Source organism: Desmodus rotundus, chromosome 9 (assembly GCF_022682495.2).
Source record: "Desmodus rotundus isolate HL8 chromosome 9, HLdesRot8A.1, whole genome shotgun sequence".
NCBI classification, from domain to species: Eukaryota; Metazoa; Chordata; class Mammalia; order Chiroptera; family Phyllostomidae; genus Desmodus; species Desmodus rotundus.
In genome coordinates this window covers 52,632,484-52,653,219 of record NC_071395.1, presented here as the reverse complement: position 1 = coordinate 52,653,219, position 20,736 = coordinate 52,632,484, and the positions used below count along the sequence as shown (strand labels likewise).

General features: G+C 43.6%; 1 protein-coding gene across 3 annotated transcripts in view; it reads left to right on the top strand.

Moving 5' to 3' along the window:
- Positions 1 to 13,921: 13,921 nt before the first annotated feature.
- Positions 13,922 to 20,736, top strand: part of ENTPD4 (ectonucleoside triphosphate diphosphohydrolase 4) — a 32,753-nt gene continuing 25,938 nt past the window's right edge. Inside the window, exons 1-2 of one of the 3 annotated variants that reach the window (XM_024560726.4) lie at positions 13,922 to 14,111; positions 19,599 to 19,697. In XM_024560726.4, coding sequence (XP_024416494.2) covers positions 19,690 to 19,697 — 8 coding nt within the window. In that variant the 5' untranslated portion in view covers positions 13,922 to 14,111; positions 19,599 to 19,689. The other 2 variants (XM_024560725.3, XM_045195665.2) reach the window with 2 other exon arrangements.

Sequence of the window (20,736 nt, the reverse complement as noted above, 5' to 3'; positions counted from 1 at the left end):
AAAATGTTCTTATTATGCAAAATGAAAATAATATATTATAAAATAGTATTGATTCCATAATCCTTTATTGACCACATGCTATGTGTCAAGGATTGTACCAAGTGCCAAGTAATCAAGGGGAGCAAAGCTACATACACTCTCTGCCCTTGTGGACTGAGGTTCACCACGATTGCAAATGTGTGAAATGATCTACACATGTGCAGGAGATGTAGCAAAAAATAAAGGAAGGTGTTATGTTAGGGCATGGTAAATATTCTATTCAACCTTCTTAAACTATCTTTTCAGTTAATAATCATGACGTTAAAGGATAGGCAGGAAGAAATGTAACCCTCTGGCCCTAAGTCCTAGTGCAGAGCCGGAGTGGTAGAAGGCGCCTTGCTGAGGACGCAGAGTCTGAATGCCCTGGTGAGAAATACAACAAACAGCAGCATGGCTGCTCAGGAGGCCAGGCTCCTCCCCAGCAGGGCAGCAGGAATCCAGCTGTACACACAGGTCCCGCCGAGGTGGGGCCAGCTCGGGGACCACACTGGAGCCTGACCTGACATCCCCTGTGTATTTGGGAAACTTTCACTGCACTAGGGATGGCCCTGAGGGACGGCAACACCCGTCTCCACCTGTCTCCCCAGCTGCTGAGGGGTTAACTGTGAAAGCAGATGCTGCATTGCTCATGGTTTTGAAGCTGCTGCCTGTTGGGCCAGCCACAACCACTAGGCCTGACTCAGTGTTCTTGTGTGAACAGGGGAAGGCAGGCCTGGTCAGTTTCTCAAGCGCCTTCCTAAGACCGCAGCTGTGGGAGCTGTGCTGGGCTCTCGGCCAGCTCAGATGGCGTCTAAGCCGGCATGGTGCCTGGCCACTGGCGCGTAGCCCGAAGACACTTGTATGATGGTGCCGGGATGAAGAACACTCGGAGGAGTGGACAACTCCTAAGGTCCACTATAAGCCACTTCACTGTCCTTCTTACTCACTTTGAAGTAGCTCCGTTTCTTAACTCATCCTCCCCTCCTTCCCTCCTAGCTTGAAAAAGAGGAGTCTTCAAAACCACCTCCCAGCCAACAAGATGGCTACTATGGAAAAGGACAAGGATGGGCAAGGATGTGGAGGAAACGGGACAGGACTCTCATGCACTGTTGGTGGGAATGCAACATGGTGCAGTCACTGTGGGTCGCAGTATGGCGATTTAATGAAAAATTAGAAATGGAATTATTCTATGGTTCAGCAAGCCCACTTCTGGGTAATTATTGAAAAGAACTGAAAGCAGGGTCTCAAAAAGATATCTGCACACCCATGTTTATTTTGGTATTATTCACAATAGCAAAAATGTGAGAACAGTGAAAATCAACAAATGAGTGGATAAACCAAATGCGGTGCATGCATGCAATGGGATGTCATTCAGCCTTAAAAAGGAAGGAAACAGGGGGAGGGAAGGGGAGAAAAGGCATACAACTGTAATTGAATAAAAACTGGAAAAAAAAAAAAAAAAAGGAAGGAAACACTGACGCTTGCTACACCATGGACGGACCTTGAGAACATGATGCTCGGTGAAATAAGTTAGTCACAGAAGATAAATACTGTGTGATCCACTTATATGAGGAACAGAGAGGAGTCAAATTCACAGAAACAGAAAGTAGGATGGCAGTTGCCAGGGGACTGGGGAGGGGGAATGGGGAGTTGTTTACTGGGGGCAGAGTTTTAGTTTTGCAAGATAAGGAAGTTCTGGAGCGTGATTGCAAAACAATATGAAGATACTTAACACTACTGAACTGTACACTTAAAAAGGTTAGATGGTAAATTTTATGTTGCATGTATTTTACTACAATTAAAAATAAAGGAGTCTTTCCTCCTCCTTGCACTAATTGTTCTCTTTGCTTCCTCCGTCCTATCTCACACCACCTTTTCCAGGAGCCTCTTTCTTCTGTTTTCTCTCAGGATTGCCACAAACATTTGTAGGGCGGGGAGGGGGCAGGACGAGTACTGCATATGTTTAGAGATGTTTAAGATTATAAATCCAGATAACACACAAGTAAATAAAATGTTTTATTGTTCTGACTTCAAAAATGTATCCTTGTAGCAACAAAATGGGAATGAGTGTAAAGCTGGGGTTTCTAAAACATAGTAAACTATCAAGGCTCTGGCCCCGTCCTTAAGCCTGGCTCTCTCCCCGCACCCGGCATTTCTGCTGGGCAGGGCAGACCAGGCCTGGCCACGCTCTCCGGCCCCAGGGGAGGCTTCCTCAGGAGAAGGCTGGCGCCCCAGCAGATTTCTCTGCCAGCAGCAGGCTGTGCATTCCCGCAGTAGCTGCAGCAGAGCTACACAGAGCTGTGCGTCTGTCACACGGGGCCTGGCACTTGGCTCTGTGTTTTGTTTCAGGTTCAGCTGTCACACTTTCGAAATTCTTAATAATTTTCTGACAAGGAGGCTTTCATTTTCATTTTGCACTGAGTCTGCATATTATGCAGCTAGTCCTAGGTAGCCATCCCCTCCTGGAAGAGCTGTGACCCTCAGCCTGGGATGGGGACAGAGGGAGCTGGGGGGTGCTCCCCAGGGCCTCAGTTCCTTCCTGTCCACTCTCCCCCAACCTAGAGGTAGTAGCTGCTTTTCTGCACGTGCTTCTTCCAGACTTCTTTGTGAAACCTCTTTTCTTTTTTTTTAAACCTCTTTTAGTAGTGAACCACCTTCTACTTTACATTAAATTCTTTATATTAAAATTTTAATGTTAAATTAACAATTCTTTATATTAAATTTTGTGTGTTCAAATAACCTGTGTGCTTTCTGCCTTTTTACTGATATAGGGATAGATAACAACGAAATAAATAGATAATGATATGTGCCACAGAGAGAAAGTTAAGCAGGAATGGACAATGAGTGTGGGGTCAAAGCAACAGCAGAAAGATGTTGGATTGAAAATTTACATTTGACTCCTTGTCCCCAATTCCAGCTGAAAGATGGCAAGAAAATGTTAAAAGTAGGGTTCGATCTGCAACATCTAAGTGGAAAATGCTTCACCCAAGCCCCCAAACTTAAGGAATTCCCTGCCAGGCAGGTAGGATCCGAACTCCGAGAGCAAAGTTGGAGCCCATCTGTGGACCATCCCTGCTCTCTCTCCCTTTCCAGGCCCCTCTCTGCAGTGACTTTGACAGTGAAGGGTAGTAAGCAGACAAGTGACCTCTCTTGCAAAGCTTTATCTAACTTCATAAATGTCTCCTCTGATCAAGAAGGAAAATAGTAGCATTCACTCCATTCATTCATTCATTCATTCCCTTTTGACCACCTCCTATGTACCAGCTCTGTACTAAGCACTCCGGAGGGTATGAAGTGGCAGACACAGTCCCTGTGTTCAAAGCGATTACAGTCCAATGGGAGAGGTAATAGGAGACTGACATGCAGGCAGCTAAATATTATTCAAAGCTAAAAAGAATAATGCGTTGGATAAGAAAATGTGAATTCCAATGATTCTGAGAGATGAAACTGTCAGCCTTACTTGAACAAGGTAACCTATTCAATTCAGTTCAAGGAGACATTATTGAGCACCTATTCTAGAAAATACAGTGTGAATTTCAAACAGGAAAGAATTTGGAGATAGGGCAGAGAAGCATTGCAGCAGGATGGGGGTCACACCTATTTTGGCCTGTGGAAGGCAAGGGAGCTAGAGTCTGCTTAGTTCTGCAGGGCCTGGGAGGAACAGGTCACGGGCACACAACACATGTTTGTTGAATTGAACTCACATTGGCTCCAGGCAAGCAATACACAAGGGAATACAATAGCAGCAAAGACCAACAGCAGTTAAACCAAACACTGGCACTGAGTGATAAAGGAGAGACTCTTTCACCTGGGGAGGTTAGGGACAACTTGACCGTAACACAGCTGAAGGGTGGCAACTGGAAGGATGAGTAGAACTTGTTTTATAGGCAGTTAAGAAAGAGGAAATTATTTCTGTCATAGGAAACATTTGTAAGACACAAAGGCATTAAAATAAGAAACAAGGGGGGAAATTGGGACTTTAATAGCATAAACAATAAAATATAATTTAAATTAAAAAAATAAAAGCTATTTTCACCGGAAAAAATAAAATTAAGAATAAAATAAGAAAGGGTTTGGGAGCCGGCAAACCTTAATGCATGTCAGAACACAGGGACTGTGTGGGGAGGCATTAGGACCTGAGATCAAATAGCTGGAGCCGTCTCAGTCATGGCCTTGGGGTGTCAGGCTAAGGAGGTGGGTGTGAGGCCAACCTGCCAATGACATCAAATCACCCCACTGATTCCCACAGTTGATTTGTTAGGAATTTCAACTCTAACCTAGAGGTGAAGGATGCTGGGAAGCAGAATGGTGTGTTAGCTGGGGGGAGGAAGGAACACAGAAGCATTGAGATTCACGGGATCTAATCAATAACCTAATGTCTCTTGCCCAAGTCTGAATGATTTGAGAAATGAAACAAAAACTGTATGAGAACCAAAGTATCTGTTTTTGCAGATGAAGTTGCTAGTGAAAAATGTGGCTTATACCAGATGCAAACAGCGTGGTTCATGTGCTGATCTCAGTGGTCAGGGGATGAAGGTACTCTGCTCAACCAGGCCAGGGCATGCTTTGTGATCCACACAGATTGTGTGAGAGAGGCATATTCCTTCAGAAATTTAAAGTGCTGTCACCAAAACCAGAAAAGCGTGTCCTGTCCTCTCCAACATGTGCATATTTAATGACTCATATCCCATGTGACCCCTTTAGGGTTCAGTTGGTCAGAATTTAAGGGTTGAAAAGAAAACCCTAATTCTGGTGTTGCTTTGAACAAGTTGCTTGCTCTTTCTGCATCTCAAGTGCTTGCGCTCCCTAACAAAACACCATAAAATAAGAATTCTCTTGGCCCATTCCCTGCCTTAGGAATGCTGGGCTCATAAATGACATCATGTCTGTAAAGAGCTATGATCTTCTTGAAGACAAATGCTGTATAAATATATATGATTATTAGCTAAGTCACTCAAAAACTAGTCCGTGCATGAGCGCTTTGGAAGTCAAACAGGACTCCTCATTTCCAAGGGTCACCTGATGCCTTTGTTTCATGACATCTAGCACCTCACAGTTGCCTCCTCCCAGCACCCACATACTGCCTGGAGGGACGGGGTAGCCATTTAGTCTCCCTGGAATGATGGGTTAAAACATTTGGAAAGCAAGGCCAGCAGAATTCTAAGCAACTGCCACTTTGGAGGGTTTTTAGAAAGATAATTAAAAAGAAATCCTGTTTGGGTTTTAAATACTGGTTTAAATGGTTGTTCATCTGCCCTAATCCATTCATCCACGTTCCCACATGAACAGTTTTAAAGGAGCCTGGAGTTTAATTTTAAAAAAGAAAGAAAGAGAGAAAAGGGTTCCCCTATCTCATATCTGACTTGATGAGAGGAAGAGGAAGGAAGAGAAAGGGGGAGGAAAAGGGGAGAATGGAGGTGGAATGGGAAGCGCTGTTCCTAGTTTTCTCTTTTGTCTGTTAGATATCATGATTTTAGACCTTAAAAGGAAACTTAGAGGCCAACCAAGCCACAGAAAGCACTTTGAGTTTTTTGGGTTCCCTATTCCATTTTAAAAATTATATGTGGATGGTGAGGACCAATGACATAAACTCAGTTTTCTAAGCTCACACAGTCATCAGTAATGTAGCAGGGACGAGGACCCGTTTCCACCTCCCGGTTGGTGCTGTTGACATTTAATCATTCTGTCCCTGTTCCAGTTTTAGGAGTCTGAGCAGGTCATTTTGCCTCTCAGACCTCAGCAGTCTCGTCTATAAAATGTAAACGAAGCCTAATCTAACGAAAGAAAGATGCTGGGAAATATGCCCTCTTGAGGTTCCTTCTAGTTTTCAATCAACTAGTCCACAAATATTTTTAAAGACCTCACAGCAAGTAATGGGCTATCCAGCCAAAAGTAATTTAAACAAACAAAAGCTTTATTTGCCTCTCATAACAAAAAGTCAAGCAGTAGATCCAGTAGCTGGTATTTGTTCACTGCCATGGTAGACATGAGTAACTCCACTTGCCTATTTCATCAGGGTTAGTATTGGCTTCTCATCTGCATTACTGTTTCTTCGTGGTTGCAGGAAGGCTGCTGCAGCCTGGACATCACTTTTCCCCAAACCTTCATTTAATACTTTAAAAATAACAAACATGTAATGAGGTACTTGGACCTCATTCTTTTGCAGACACCCTATCAAACTGAAGATCATTCCCTACATAGTTAGTGAGAGGTTTTTTGTTTTCTTTGTTTAAATCATGAATGAGTGTTGAATTTTGTAAAATGTTTTTTCTACATTGAAAGCATATGAATGGAGGAACCAAGATGGCGGCGTAGGTAGACACACTGCGCCTCCTCGCACAACCAGAACTGACAGAGAATCGAACAGCAAGGGGGACCGACACCAAGGAAATAGAAAATAAACATTCATCCAGACTGGTAGGAGGGGCGGAGACGGGCACCGGGGTGGAGAGGACTCGCGTGGCTGTGGCGGGACTGAGACTGGCGGAGTGTGGGACAAATGGCGCAGGCAGTCCGAGCACTAGCAGACCCTGCAACCCCACATTTGCACAGATAAACCCAGAGGGCCAGACTCAGAGTGGCGGAGAGTGGGGCAGGCAGAGTGGCGGGTAGCACCCTGCGGCACCACATTCGCCCACAGATAAACCGGACGAACGGCGGGCAGCGAAACAGACCACGCAACCCAGGGCTCCAGCTCGGGGAAATAAAGCCTCAAACCTCTGATTGAAAGCGCCCCTGGGGGTTGGGGTGGCAGCAGGAGACACTCCCAGCCTCACAGGAGAGGTTGTTGGAGAGACCCACAGGGGCCTAGAGTGTGCACAAGCCCACCCACTCGGGAACCAGCACCAGAGTGGCCCAGTTTGATTGTGGGTATCGGAGTGAAAGATTGAAATCTGGAGGAGAGTGAGGCGGGCGCCATTGCTCCCACTCAGCCCCTCCCCCACATACAGCGTCACAGCGCAGCGACCAGTATTACCCCACCCCGGTAAACACCTAAGGCTCCGCCCCTTAAAGTAACAGACGCGCCAAGACAAACAAAAAAAAATGGCCCAAATGACAGAACACTTCAAAGCTCCAGAAAAAATACAACTAAGCGAGGAAGAGATAGCCAACCTATCGGATGCACAGTTCAAAACACTGGTAATCAAGATGCTCACAGAATTGGTTGAATCTGTTCGAAAACCAGATGAAAAAATGAAGCCTATGCTAAGAGAAACAAAGGAAAATGTACAGGGAACCAATAGTGATGAGAAGGAAACTGGGACTCAAATCAATGGTGTGGACCAGAAGGAAGAAACAAACATCCAAGCAAAAAAGAATGAAGAAACAAGAACTTGGATAAATGAGGAGAGGCTTAGGAACCTCCCGGACGCCTTGAAACGTTCCCACATCCGAATTATAGGGGTGCCAGAAGGAGAAGAGGAAGAACAAAAAATTGAAAACTTATTTGAACAAATAATGAAGGAGAACTTCCCTAATCTGGCAAAGGAAATAGACTTCCAGGAAGCTCAGAGAGTCCCAAAGAAGCTGGACCCAAGGAGGAACACAACAAGGCACATCATAATTACATTACCCAAGATTAAACGCAAGGACCTATATCCAAGATTACTGTATCCAGCAAAGCTATCATTTAGAATGGAAGGGAAGATAAAGTGCTTCTCAGATAAGGTCAAGTTAAAGAAGCTCATCATCACCAAGCCCTTATTATATGAAATGTTAAAGGGAGTTACCTAGGAAAAAGAAGATAAAAAATAGGAACAGTAAAAATGATAGCAAACTCACAGTTATTAACGACCACACCTAAAACAAAAACGAGAGCAAACTAGGCAAACAACTAGAACATGAGGGTTGTCATTAAGGGAGTGGGAGGGGGAGAGGGGGGTAAAGGTACAGAGAATAAGTAGCATAGATGATAGGTGGAAAATAGACGGGGAGGGTAAAAATAGTGTAGGAAATGTAGAAGCCAAAGAACTTATAAGTATGACCCATGGACATGAACTATGGGGGGGGAACGTGGGAGGGAGGGGGGTGGGCAGGATGGAGTGGAGTGGGGGGGGAAATGGGACAACTGTAATAGCATAATCAATAAATATATTTTTTAAAAAAGAAAGCATATGACATGAATTGTCTCCTTTATTCTGATTTTAAAGTTGAACCAACCTTGCATTTCTTGCAAAAATTGCACTTGGATAAGCTATCTGACCCTTTGTAGATAATTGCTGGATTTGATTTGCCAATATGTTGTTAGAATTTTTGCATCTATGTTTCTAAAGGATATTGATGTATAATTGTATTTCTTTCTTATTTCTTAGTGTCAGAATTATTCTGACCTTATATTATGAGTTAGAAAGTGTCCCCTTCTCTATTACTTTGAAATAGTTTATGTGAGATTGGTATTTCTTTCTTTCATACATGGTTGATAAAATTTGCTAGTGAACCCATCTGGGCCTGTAATTCTGGGGTGAACGGAACCTTAAAAACAGAGCTATTTAGATGTTCCATTTTTTCTTATGTCAATTTTGGGATATTATGTTTTACAAAAAATCTTTCCATTTCATCTAAATTATTGAAATTATCAACATAAAGTTGTTCATAATGTTTTCTTATTATTCTTTTAACTTTTAGAGAATCTGTAATGATGTTTCTCTCTTATTCTTGATATTCGTTTTGTTTTCTTTCTTTTTTACTGATCAATCTCACTAGGAATTTATTTATTTTATTAACATTTTCAAAGAAATAACTTATGGCTTATTAATTTTGGATAACTTATTTTTAAAAATTATTTTCCTTTCTTCTACTCACTTAGGGTTTAATTTGCTTTCTCTTCCTTCTTAAAGTGGAGACATACATCATTCATTTCCAATATTTTTTTTACTAATATGTGCCTTTAAAACTATACATTTCTTGGTAAGTACTGCTTTATCTACATTCCCTGAATTTTGATGTATTTCATTATCACTCTATTTGAACTGTTTCTGGTGCTCTTAGAACTGTGTCTGGCATAAAGAAGCGGTATCTTCTATTAGCTTAGTTTTTTTTTAAATATATTTTATTGACTATGCTATTACAGTTGTCCCATTTTCCCTCCTTTATTTCCCTCTGCCCTGCACACCCCCTCCTACCCATATTCCCCCCCTTTAGTTCATGTCCATGGGTCATACTTATAAGTTCTTTTGCTTCTACATTTCCTATACTATTCTTAACTTCCCCCTGTCTATTTTCTGCCTACCATTTATACTACTTATTCTCTGTAACTTTTCTCCCTCTCTCCTACTCCCACTCCCCTGCTGATAACCCTCCATGTGATCTCCATTTCTGTGATTCTGTCCCTGTTCGACTTGTTTGCTTAGTTTATTTTTGTTTTTGTTTTTGGTGTGGTTGTTAATAACTGTGAGTTTGCTGTCATTTTACTGTTCATATTTTTTATCTTCTTTTTCTTAGATGAGTTCCTTTAACATTTCATATAATAAGGGTTTGGTGATGATGAACTTGAACTTGACCTTATCTGAGAAGCAGTTTATCTGCCCTTCCATTCTAGATGACAGCCTTGCTGGATAGAGTGCTCTTGGATGTAGGTCCTTGCCTTTCATGACTTTGAATACTTCTTTCCAGCCACTTCTTGCCTGCAAGGTCTCTTTTGAGAAATCAGTGGACAGTCTTATGGGAACTGCTTTGTAGGTAACTGTGTCCTTTTCTCTTGATGCTTCTAAGAATCTGTCCTTATCTTTAATCTTGGCTAATGTAATTATGATGTGCCTTGGTGTGTTCCTCCTTGGGTCCAGCTTCTTTGGGACTCTCTGGGCTTCCTTGACTTCCTGGAAGTCTATTTCCTTCACTAGATTGGAGAAGTTCCTTCATTACTTGTTCAAATAAGTTTTCAATTTGTTGCTATTCCTTTTCTCCTTCCGGTACCCCTATGATTCAGATGTTGGAATGTTTAAAGATGTCCTGGAGATCCCTAAGCCTCTCATTTTTTTGAATTCTTGTTTCTTCATTCTTTTCTCATTGAATGTTTATTTCTACCTTCTGGTCCACACTGTTGATTTGAGTCCCAGCTTCCTTCCTGCCACTGTTGGTTCCCTGTACACTTTCCTTTATTGCACTTAGCATAGCCTTCCTTCTTTCATCTAATTTGCAACCATATTCAACCAATTCTGTGAGCATCCTGATTACCAGTGTTTTGAACTGTGCATCTGATAGTTTGGCTATCTCTTTGTCGCTTAGTTATATTTCTTCAGGAGCTTTGATCTGTTCTTTCATTTGGGCCATTTTTTTAATCTCAACACACCTATTACGTATAAGGGGCGGAGCCTTAGGTGTTCACCAGGGCAGGGCAACCCACATCACTGTTGTGATGCTATATGTGGAGGAAGGGTTCGAGAAGGCACAATGGTGCTTCCTCTGCTCTCTGACGGTTTTCAGACACTACCCCTGCTACCCACAAGCAAATTGGGCCCTTCTGGTGCTGATTCCCGGGTGGGTGGGTTTGTGTACGTTCTGGGACCCAGTGGGTTTCTCCAACGACCTCTCCTGTGAGGCTGGGAGTTTCTCCCACTGCAGCCTCAACCCCCACGGGTGTTTTCAATCAGAGGTTTGAGGCTTTCTTTCCCCTCCAGAACCCTGGGTTGCTCGGTCTGTCTTGCTCCCCAGTTGTTCCTCCCGGTTTATCTGCACATGAATGTGGGACCACCCACTCCGCCAGCTGCCACCTTGCCAGCCAGCTACTGCCTTGCCCACCCCGCTCCACAACCCGCTGCCTTGCCACAAGTCCTCTCCGCGCAGCTGCCTGTCTCTGCTTCTCCTACCGGTCTGGATAAATGTTTCTTCTTTAACTCCTTGGTTGTCGGACTTCCATACAGTTCAGTTTTCTGGCAGTTCTGGTTATTTTTTGTTTTTAAAGTTGTCGTCCTTCTTTTGGTTGTGTGAGGAGGCAAAGTGTATCTACCTATGCCCCCATCTTGGCCATAAGTCTTAACCTGGATATTCTTAAACTTAACCTTAAACACGAAGAGAAGAGAATAGTTATTACCTCAAGCCAGCTGAGGTTACTGGGTTTGTTACAATACTAGTGGCAGTCAAAACACCAGGGATTCTCCTCCACTGGCCAAGATGGCAGCAGGGGGAGTTTCTCACACTGCGTGTGCCAGAAGCTAGGAAAATGAATGGATAGGGCCCCGAGAGCACCGGAAGCAGAGAAGATAATTGGATAGGAAAAAAGCCCTCCTCTTGCCTTCCTATAAGAACCTGGGCTTGAGGAGGAAGATTGAGATGGTCTTTGAGATGGAGTCCACCACTCTCCCAGGGCATGCGGCACCTGAAGAAAACCTCTTTCCTTCTGCACCAGCTCCTGCCTCACGAGTTTGGCTTGTGTCGCAACAGGCAGCCGAACTTCCATTTTGTTCAGTTACAGGTTGGCAGTTCAGTTTCTATGTTACCATCTCAGGCAGGCTGTGGTGGCTTAGAGGAGACATGACACACTGGGACAAAGGCTCCCTAGTTGCAGAGGCACAGTGTGTCTATCTGCGCCTCCATCTTGGCTGGAAGTCTCCTATTAGCTTAGTTTTTTTTTTCCCTCTCGTGAATATAAGTAGATGGACCACTCTGACAGTTGTATTCCTTTCCTTCTGAGCCTCTGCTGTTTCCACTGCCTGAAGCAATACTCCTTCATATAGGCCCAGGCTTCCTACTTCTTCAAGTTAATTTCTATTCATCTTGCAGGTGTGACCACAAATATCATTTCCTCAGAGAAGCCTTCCATGATGACCCATACTGAGGTGGTCCTTTCATGTACTGGGTTGAATAATGTCCCCCTAAAGTTCACGTCCATCCAGAACCTGTGAAACCTGTGAATGTGACCCGATTTGGAGATAGGGACTTTGCAGATGTAATTACATTGAGAAGAGGCCATACTGGATTGTAGTGGGCCCTCAATTCAATATGATCTGTGTCCTTATAAGAAGAGGGAAATCTGGACCCAGAGACACACAGGAGAACAACATGTGACAACAAACTGAGATTGGAATGATGTGTCTACAAACTGAGAAATGCAAAAGATTGTGAGCAACTACCAGAAACTAAGGAAGGATCCTCCCCTACTGTGTCAAAGAACCATGACCCTGCCAACACTGTGATTTCAGACTCCTAGCATCCAGAACTGTGAAAGAATAAATTTCTGTCATTTTAATCCACCCAGTTTGGGGTATTTTGTTACAGCAAACCTAGGAAACTGATACACCATGTTACATGTTTTCATCCTTCTTTATACGTTTCTTTCCTAGCTCTTATCAAATAATTATTACATACAAACGATCAGGAAATACTGATGGGGTGATAATACTAGTCTGGCATCTTAGTGGAGGCCTCCTTAAGAGACACTGTCATAATCTAAACCATTATGTCAAATGGTAAGGACTTTGAAGGGCACATTCTTTTGAGGGAGCATGTCAGTGGCCAACTACTTCAGCTTCTCAGAGCTAGCCTTAAGTACATGTCACAGGTTTCTAATGTGTAAGCCTCCAAACTGGTCAATTTTTTTTAAAAGCAACAGATTGTCTTAGAAGAGTCCTGAGGTAGAGTCAGAGCCATTGGTTCTGCTTTCCTCTTTGCCTCCAGGGGACCAGAGCAAGTCACTCAGCCTCTCTAGGTTCCAGGTTCATTCACAGTGAAAGGAGGTGGTTTGGGCTGGACAGTTCCTGCAGTCCCTTGAGCTGGAACATTCTGTGGTTTTATGATTGTGATGTGGAGCAAGAGGAAAGAGACAGTATTTAGTTCTAAAGCACAAGGCTCCTCGTCACTGCTAGCCTTCTTCCATGAAGAGTATCTGAATCCAGGGATGAAACGTTTCCACAAGGAAGAGATGACCCAATCTGGTGCTGGCCCAGGAAGCATTCTGCTTAAAACGTAGAGCTACTAGTGGTGTCCAAGCTTGTTTTACTTGACAAAAGTAATGGAGTTCCTCTGGTCGAGTGGCTCAGTTGGTTGGAGTGTCATCTGTACACCAAAATATTGCAGGTTTGATTCCTCATCAGGGCACATACCTAGGTTGCAGGAGGTGGGTCACATCTAGAAGGCAACTGATTGATCTTCCTCTCCTCTCTCTCTCTCTCTCTCTCTCAAATCAACAACAGCAATAATAAAGGTAATGGAATAGACCTTTCTAGGGCTTTCACTTACAAAAAAATTTTTTTAAGTGGCTAAGCTGGCTGGTCACTTCCTTTTTTCTGGAAAGCAGTTTATTCACCTGTAACAAAAGGGGGGGAAGGATAAAAACCATGATGATTCTCAAGGTCTCTTCCAATTCTGTGACTTCAAGGCAGTTTTTCCTTAAGCTAGACAGAGAAGCCCTGAGCTAAGTATCAGACCATGGGGTCAATCTCAGGAACGGGTGCTGTTCACCTTACTACTTCTCACACCTACTGCCTATCTTGGAGCCATCTGCCTTCCCTAAGCATAAGCGCTGATGTGAGCTACGTTTGGCTCTTACTAATTATGTGGACTTCCAAGAGATTCACTGAATGAGCTTGTCTCTTAGTTTCCCCATCTGTAAAATAGGTATAGCTACTGGCAAAGTTGCAAAAATATTAGAGTTGGGAGGAAATATCAAGTGTTGAGCAAAAATGCCTAATTCTTGTTAGGTTTTAAGTGATATTTTCCACCATCCTTAGGAGCACAAAGTAAAGATAAACTACTACGTCATAAGCACATTGCGGCTCGCTGAAGGCCAGGCAACTAGGATGGGCGGTAATCCAGCCACTATACTGGCTACTTCCGCGACGCTACTCTCACTTTGGCCATTCACTGCACCCAGCTGCGCCCCTGCGCTTGTGCGGAAGCGCGCTGCACGTGACGTCAGTCTCTGGGCACAGGCCCCGCCCCTACACGTAGGCCCCGCTCCCGACGCGCGCGCTCCCCACGCGGCGGTGACGCAACGCAAGTGTGGACAGCCGGTTGTGTGGCTGCTAGTGAGGGGCGGCGCCTCCGGAAGCGGAGTCCGCGTTGCGGCCCCCGCCTCCTTTCTGGTGGCGGGGATGTTCTCCGCTTGCGGCTGTCCGTCCCTGGGAGCCCCAGCCGCCGAGTCAAGCGCTGCAGAACAGGTGAGGCGGGCTTCCCCGCGCGGTCGTGGGGAGTGCGGCCGGCCCAGGCGGAGACTGTTGGGCCGTGGGGCTCGGCGGGGCGTCGAGAGCCACCGACGAGCCCTCTGCCCGCGAGCCTCCCGGCTGCTGCCGCCGGTCTTGCCTGCGTCCTTGGAGTCCCCGCCGCCAGACCGCGCGGCCACATCCGGGCGCCCGGGCAGTCAGTACCCGTGACCCTGGGCGGCAGGTGCTCTCCCCCCAGCCCCTAGGAGGAGAAGCCTGGCGTTCGTGTTGTCGCACCGGCTCCGGTGACCACGCTGGCTTTTTCCTCTAACACGTTCCACACCGGGGAGGAACCTGGCCATGGAGAAGGGGGATTCAGCTCCGAAGACCAGTGAGTGGTTCTCGCCTGGCGCCTTATCATAACATTTACACGTTCAGCATCGTTTTTTGCTTTGCTCTGCTTTTACTAAATTTCATGCTTGAGATTTCTCCTTGGAAAAAATGGGCGATAAAGTCATGATAAGGGCAGTGTTTCTCAGACGTGAATAATGCGTGGGCACCTTTTAAAGGAACAGTTCTCTTCTCTAGAATATGCCCCAGAACCCAGTTAGATGAACACCGGTGCAGGGCATTTTCAGAGAACGTGTGTCACTATTAGGGAAGAAAAGAGATGCTTTACAATTCAGCAACTTCTGTGCTCGAAGATAAACTAGAGGTTATTAAAGAATTCTAAATTAGGGACTCAAATCCCTAGTTTAATTTCATTTTGCAATCTTGACTGTGTCCTGCCGTGCGTAATGACAGTGCCTATTCCCCAGCCCCGGAGAGACCTAAAAGAATCATATTCTTTATGTTGTCTTATATTTCGTGTTATCTTGTCGTTGTGTCAGGTTTGTTAATCCTTTGACACATTAACAGAATTATAAATTATAAAATGGAATACCAATTTGTGTAAGTAGTTTATTTCTGTGTCTACCTGCTTTCTGTGTTTCTGTGTCTGCTTAGTGAATTTATGGTTTACATTCTTCCAGCCCTAGTGGGAGTGCATGACCTCAACCCTTGTGTATGCAGTCTAGAAGGAAGAAGCAGACATGGGAGTTCATCTGAGCATCTATATGTTAGATGTTTATTCTCTGCATATTTATTCAGCATGTTTTTTAAAAAATGAACAAAGGTGCAGAGTGTGGGAAAACATTAGAAAGTATAACAATGTAAACTTTGCAAAGAAAAATCCTGACCTGCACCTTGAAGGAGGTGTAATGTTGAGAGCAGGACATATCAGGAGGAAGTGACATTAGTAAAGGCCTGAAGCAAGAAAGAGAACAGCTTGTGGGGGAGAGAAGAGACCTGCCTCCGTAGACCAGAAAGATGTTATCTGGGGCTGAGGGGAGAACAGAGTGGTGAAATACGACGGGATCGGTGGATGGATGGAGGTTTCAGATAGCACACAGGAAAGTAGGTGTGGCCCCACAGGCTCCAGAAAGTTCTTGAGCTGGTCATATGTTGAAGGTAGTGTTTTACAAGAGTTATTTTGGAAGGGCGGGTGACCTGCCTGGTGGTCATGTTAGATGCGAGGCTTCTTTGAGGATGACTTGATGGGACATGAGGAGTGATACCATATGTCAGCACACAGATAAGTCGGAACCAAAGTAAGACCTTGGCGACTCCAGTCAGTAGTGATACCCCTCTTGGACCTGGCGAACTTGGGAAGTGGTCTTAGTTTCTGTCAAAGACTGTGACTGCACACTTAGACTAAATGTGTTTGTGATGACAGCCATCAGTAAGCTCAGGATGTGGAACTGGAACTTGAGGAAAGTCAGAGTTGCAGACTTGGGAGTCTGCACAGGTGATTCATAAAAAGTGTGACCAGAAAAAGATCTCTTAAAATGGGGACCAGAATTTTCCAAATGAACAGTGAGAGGAAGATGTTTGGGTAGGACTTGATATTGAAACAAAAATTGTTAAATTTAAAATTAAATATTAAAAAAAATACTGATCAGCCCTTGGCTGGTGTGGCTCAGTGGATTGAGTGCCGGCCTGTGAATCAAAGGGTGGGTAGTTCAATTCCCTGGTAAGGGCACATGCCTGGGTTGTGTGCCCGGTCCCCAGTAGGGGGCACTCGAGAGGCAACCACACATTGATGTTTCCTTCTCTTTCCCTCTCTCTAAAAATAAATAAAATATTCTAAAAAAATAATAAAATCTTTTAAAAATGGAAAATATGGATCATAAATGCAATACATGCATTCTTCTGAAGACAAAGAATGAATCAAATTGTTTTCATATATTTTTCCCACAACTGAGTGCCAGAGTATTCTTCACTTCACCTTGGTCTCTCACTCTCACAAAGACAGTTACTTACAAAAATCTACCGAAGTGTTTATGGGTGTCTTTGATTTTTCAGGGTCCCCTTGTAACCTTTGATACTCCTATCATTCTTTTTTATAGCACCCATCATGTCATCGCACCTTTTCTTACTCAGAGGTCTGGCTCTTCGAGAGTCATTTGTCTGTAGTTTTTGTTTGCATATGATGAGAATTTGCTAATGTCTGTCTTACTGAATTAGGCATTTTCCACCACATGAACCATTTCACTTGGCAGGTGATTTATATTGTTTTCACTGGTTTTCTTAGGACTGTCAGTGAGAGAAATAGATGGGTTTTACTCCACTAAGGAACATTCAGTGAAGGAGGGCCGCACTAGCAGAAGTCGTAATGCAGTAAATGCATCTCTCTGATGATTAATCGGTCTAACACAATTTAGGCCTTTAAAAAACATGGCATTTTTATGTCATATTACTAAGACTCTGCCTCCCTAAACTTTGGAGCCAAGATTCTTAGCCGCATATACAATGAGAGTTTACATTTTAAGGTCAAATTACCATATTGTTGACTGCTGGGGAATATTCAGCCATACTTTTTTCCTAAGTAAAAGTAATTACTTAAGCAATTTGTAAGCTGTCCTGTTTTCTCTGTCTTTAAACACAAGTTTTGTAACTTACAAAAATATCTGTTTATCCTTTTTGTGGAAATCCTCGCATATCTCAACAAAAAGTCCTAAGACAAACACCAGATTAAATAACACTTGCTAAATTTGCTATGATCTTTCTAACAGTGCATCTTCTCTTTCAAAATGCATTCTCTGTTCTCCCCCATCCAAAGTCAGCCTCTGACCTTCAGGAATCTGTTCCTGTTTATCAGCCTTCATCAACTCTTCTCTCAGCTCTTAGAGTCCAAATAATGTAACATTGCCTTCTCTTACACTCTTGATTATTTCCTGTGTGTTAGTATGGTCTCTGTAACCAGTCTGCAGACTCCTTGAAATCCAGAGTCGGGTTTGTTACCCCTCGGTGCCCTTCATATCACTTCATAGTCCTCAGCATTACATCATTAAAGGCCTTGATTCTCCCAAGGAGCTTGACTTTAGGCTGTTACCTAAAGCGTGTGTGTGTGTGTGTGTGTGTGTGTGTGTGTTTCATTTTATTTCAACTATCACAAAAAAATGTTCCAATCAGAATTCCTATGTCATGAAGAATTTTTAAGCTAGATTTTCTTTATCTGTCCTGAAGAGGATTTGATGCTGGAAACTGAAGATGTCAGTCAAAGGTAGCTTTTTAAAAATAGCTCTGTTATTTCTTATGATAAAATTAATACACACCCTTTAAGAAATATAGGCAAGCCTAGGGAAGAAAATAAAGATGATCCATTATCTCACTACTCAGAAATAACTAATCACTGTTAAACATTTTGGTTTCTTTCCTTTCAATTTACCCCCTCTTATGTACAGTGTAATTTTTTCACTTAATGTGTCATGGACGTCTTTCCATGTCAATAAATAGAGAGCTGCGTGATCACCTTTAATGGTCACATTGTATTCTGTTGCATAAATGGCCATGTTTAATTTAACTCATCCCCTGTACTACACATTAGTTTTGAAACAGTATTTTGCTATTATATACAATACTACGATGAACATCTTTATACATATTTTAGTTTTACCCTGTTATTTTGAAGGATGAATTTCTGGAAGTGTGATAGGTTGACTAGAAGGTAAGTATGTTGAAAATTGCCATATCTGTTACCAATATGCCCCCAGAAGATTAGTGCCTATTTAGGTTCTCCCCGGTGACCTAGCCCTGCCCCCTCCCTTGTTAGCCAGGTATCAGCAGTCTTTAGTCTCTACCAATCTGATAGTGATAAAGTCTTGTTTTTATTTATATTTCTCTAAATACTAATGAAGCTATTTTACCAGCCATTTATTTTTATTGCATTGATTTCCAGTTATTCTTGCTCACTTGTTCCAGTGTTTCTCTTATGTATTTATTTTATGAACTTTTTATATGTAAGGGATATTTACTTTTTGTCACATATGTTACAAGTAATTTTCCCAAGCTTTGTGTATTTGGGAAGGGATTTTTATTTTTAAACATTCCAAAGTCTTTAACTCATGTGTAGATGTATATTCTTTCATTTATGGTTTGAGACACTGATATTGTAGAAAAGCATTACCCATTCCAAGATTACGTAAATATTTACCTACATTTTCATCTTACATGTTAATGGGTATTTTTAATATTTAAATCTTAGAGCCATTGGAATTCTAATAAAGATAGAATGTAGTAATCTCACTATATTCAAATGCTAAAAGTAGCTACTTTATAAAAACACATTAAAATTCATTTAAACTCTTAGGTAATTGACATACTTTTCCTTTTTGAGTAAACCTTTAAATCACAAATGTTTGTGCTAAGTTTTGTGTCTGTGATACAATGTGGACACCATACTAAAACCTGAACTAATTAAAGGGCTTTTTTCCCCTTTGCCAGGTAGGCTTTACTAATGCTGTGTGGGGGGCAGGGCGGGGGGGGAGGTATTTTCCCCTCTACTGCATTATAAATTTAAGGGCTGGATCCATGTCTGATTCATCTTCGTATCTCCCATTCCTAGCCATCCATGAAACAAACAATGGTTGTTCACCACTTGTGCGATAGGCACTGGTAACTAGAGAAACAGAAGACTTATGGGGCTCTGCCTGCCAGTGAGGGGCTTGCCACATGATGAGAAAGTCAGCCAGCCACAAGTATAATACTGCAGCCCACTACTGTGAGGAGCAAGTACTTTGGGGAGATGAGGATTAGGGAAGTCCTCACAGAGGAATTGTGGCTGACACGTGTCATGAGGAATGCCAACAGGTGGACCCAAAAGAGTCGTTCTGGAAATACAAAGGAATGCAGGGCATTTCAGTGACTTGCAGCTTATGTTTAAGATGGCTGGAGCATAGGGTACATACCTGCCTGCCTGTCAGGGGGTAAGGCTAGAGAGATAGACAGGGGCTAGATCAGTGCTAATTCAGAAGCTACTGCTCAAAATAAACCCTTCTTAACAGCTTCAGTACCAGGATAAGGTACCAGATTTTGTGTGGTTGGATTTAAACATGCAGTTGATAAAGGACATAGGTATTTCTTGGATTGGGCCATCTTTGTGATTTTTCTTACTTCCTGGAACAGGAGGGTTCTGACTCCAGGAGGACCCCATTGTTTCTGTAATGGTGGAGGCGGACTGACTCCCAGAACACTGCCTGACCTCTGACCCTTCAGCATGGGGAGGTGAGTAATGGTGCCTAATCCCTGCATTGGAAAACCCAAGGTTTTGGTGCCGCCGAAACAGGTTTTGAGAGGGGGGAAAAATCTAAATCCCAAGTGAAAATTGTTCAAAGTTGTGCTACACTTCTATTTTATACCTTTGTTCTTTCAGGGCCCCATGGGGCACCTGTCACAGAAAGAAAGTATAAAGCCAGTGGATTCTACAAGGGTTAGTGTAGTGTATCATTGTTACAGAGCAGGGCAGGGGGTGGTTCACTATAAATTATTACAGAAAGGATTCCCCCTTTCTGTCTCTGGAGGTTCCTTCCCCCCCACGCCCACCTGCTAGGTTCGAAATGCCCACCGCCAGAGGAAAGACGTCTCTCAATGCCAGAGACTGGTGAAAAGAAAAGGAATTGTTTATTTAAAAGTTACACAAACTTAGAGTAATGACCTAATGTCTTCAATAAGATACTAAAGTCCTCTAGAATACCCACAGATGCACAGTCCTTCCCTCTCCCTGTGCCTGGTCTGGGGTACTGTGTCTCAGGAAAGGAAGTAGAAGTCCGTGATTCAGGCTCCCGGCACCATCAGCTGTGTGGCCGCCGCAATCTCCAGTTAATCCAAAGCCATCTGGCACCTTCTCATGGCCCAGCAACAAGAGTCCTTTCTCCCCTTTTTCTATGGCTGCAAAGTCTCTCCTGCTGCCTAAGCCGCGTGGCAAAAAGAAGCACTCCAAAACCTCGTGGTCCTCTCCACTCTCCTTCAGAACCGCGTGGTCCTTTTCCCCACTTCAGAACCTCGTGGTTCTCTCTCGTTTTACTTCAGAACCACATGGCCCTCTTCCTTTTCCCTCAGAACCTCATGGTACTCCCATTTACTTCAGAGCCGCGTGGTCTACTCTCTCTTTACTTCGGAGCCGTGTGGTCTACTCCTTTCTCCCCCAAAACCTTGTGGTCCTCCCCCTTCTATGGCTGCCACGCCTAGGTTTAAATCCCAGCACCCATCTTCCTTTGCAGCCCCATTTCCGACTCCTCCTACAGTCAGCTACACCTGCCAGCAT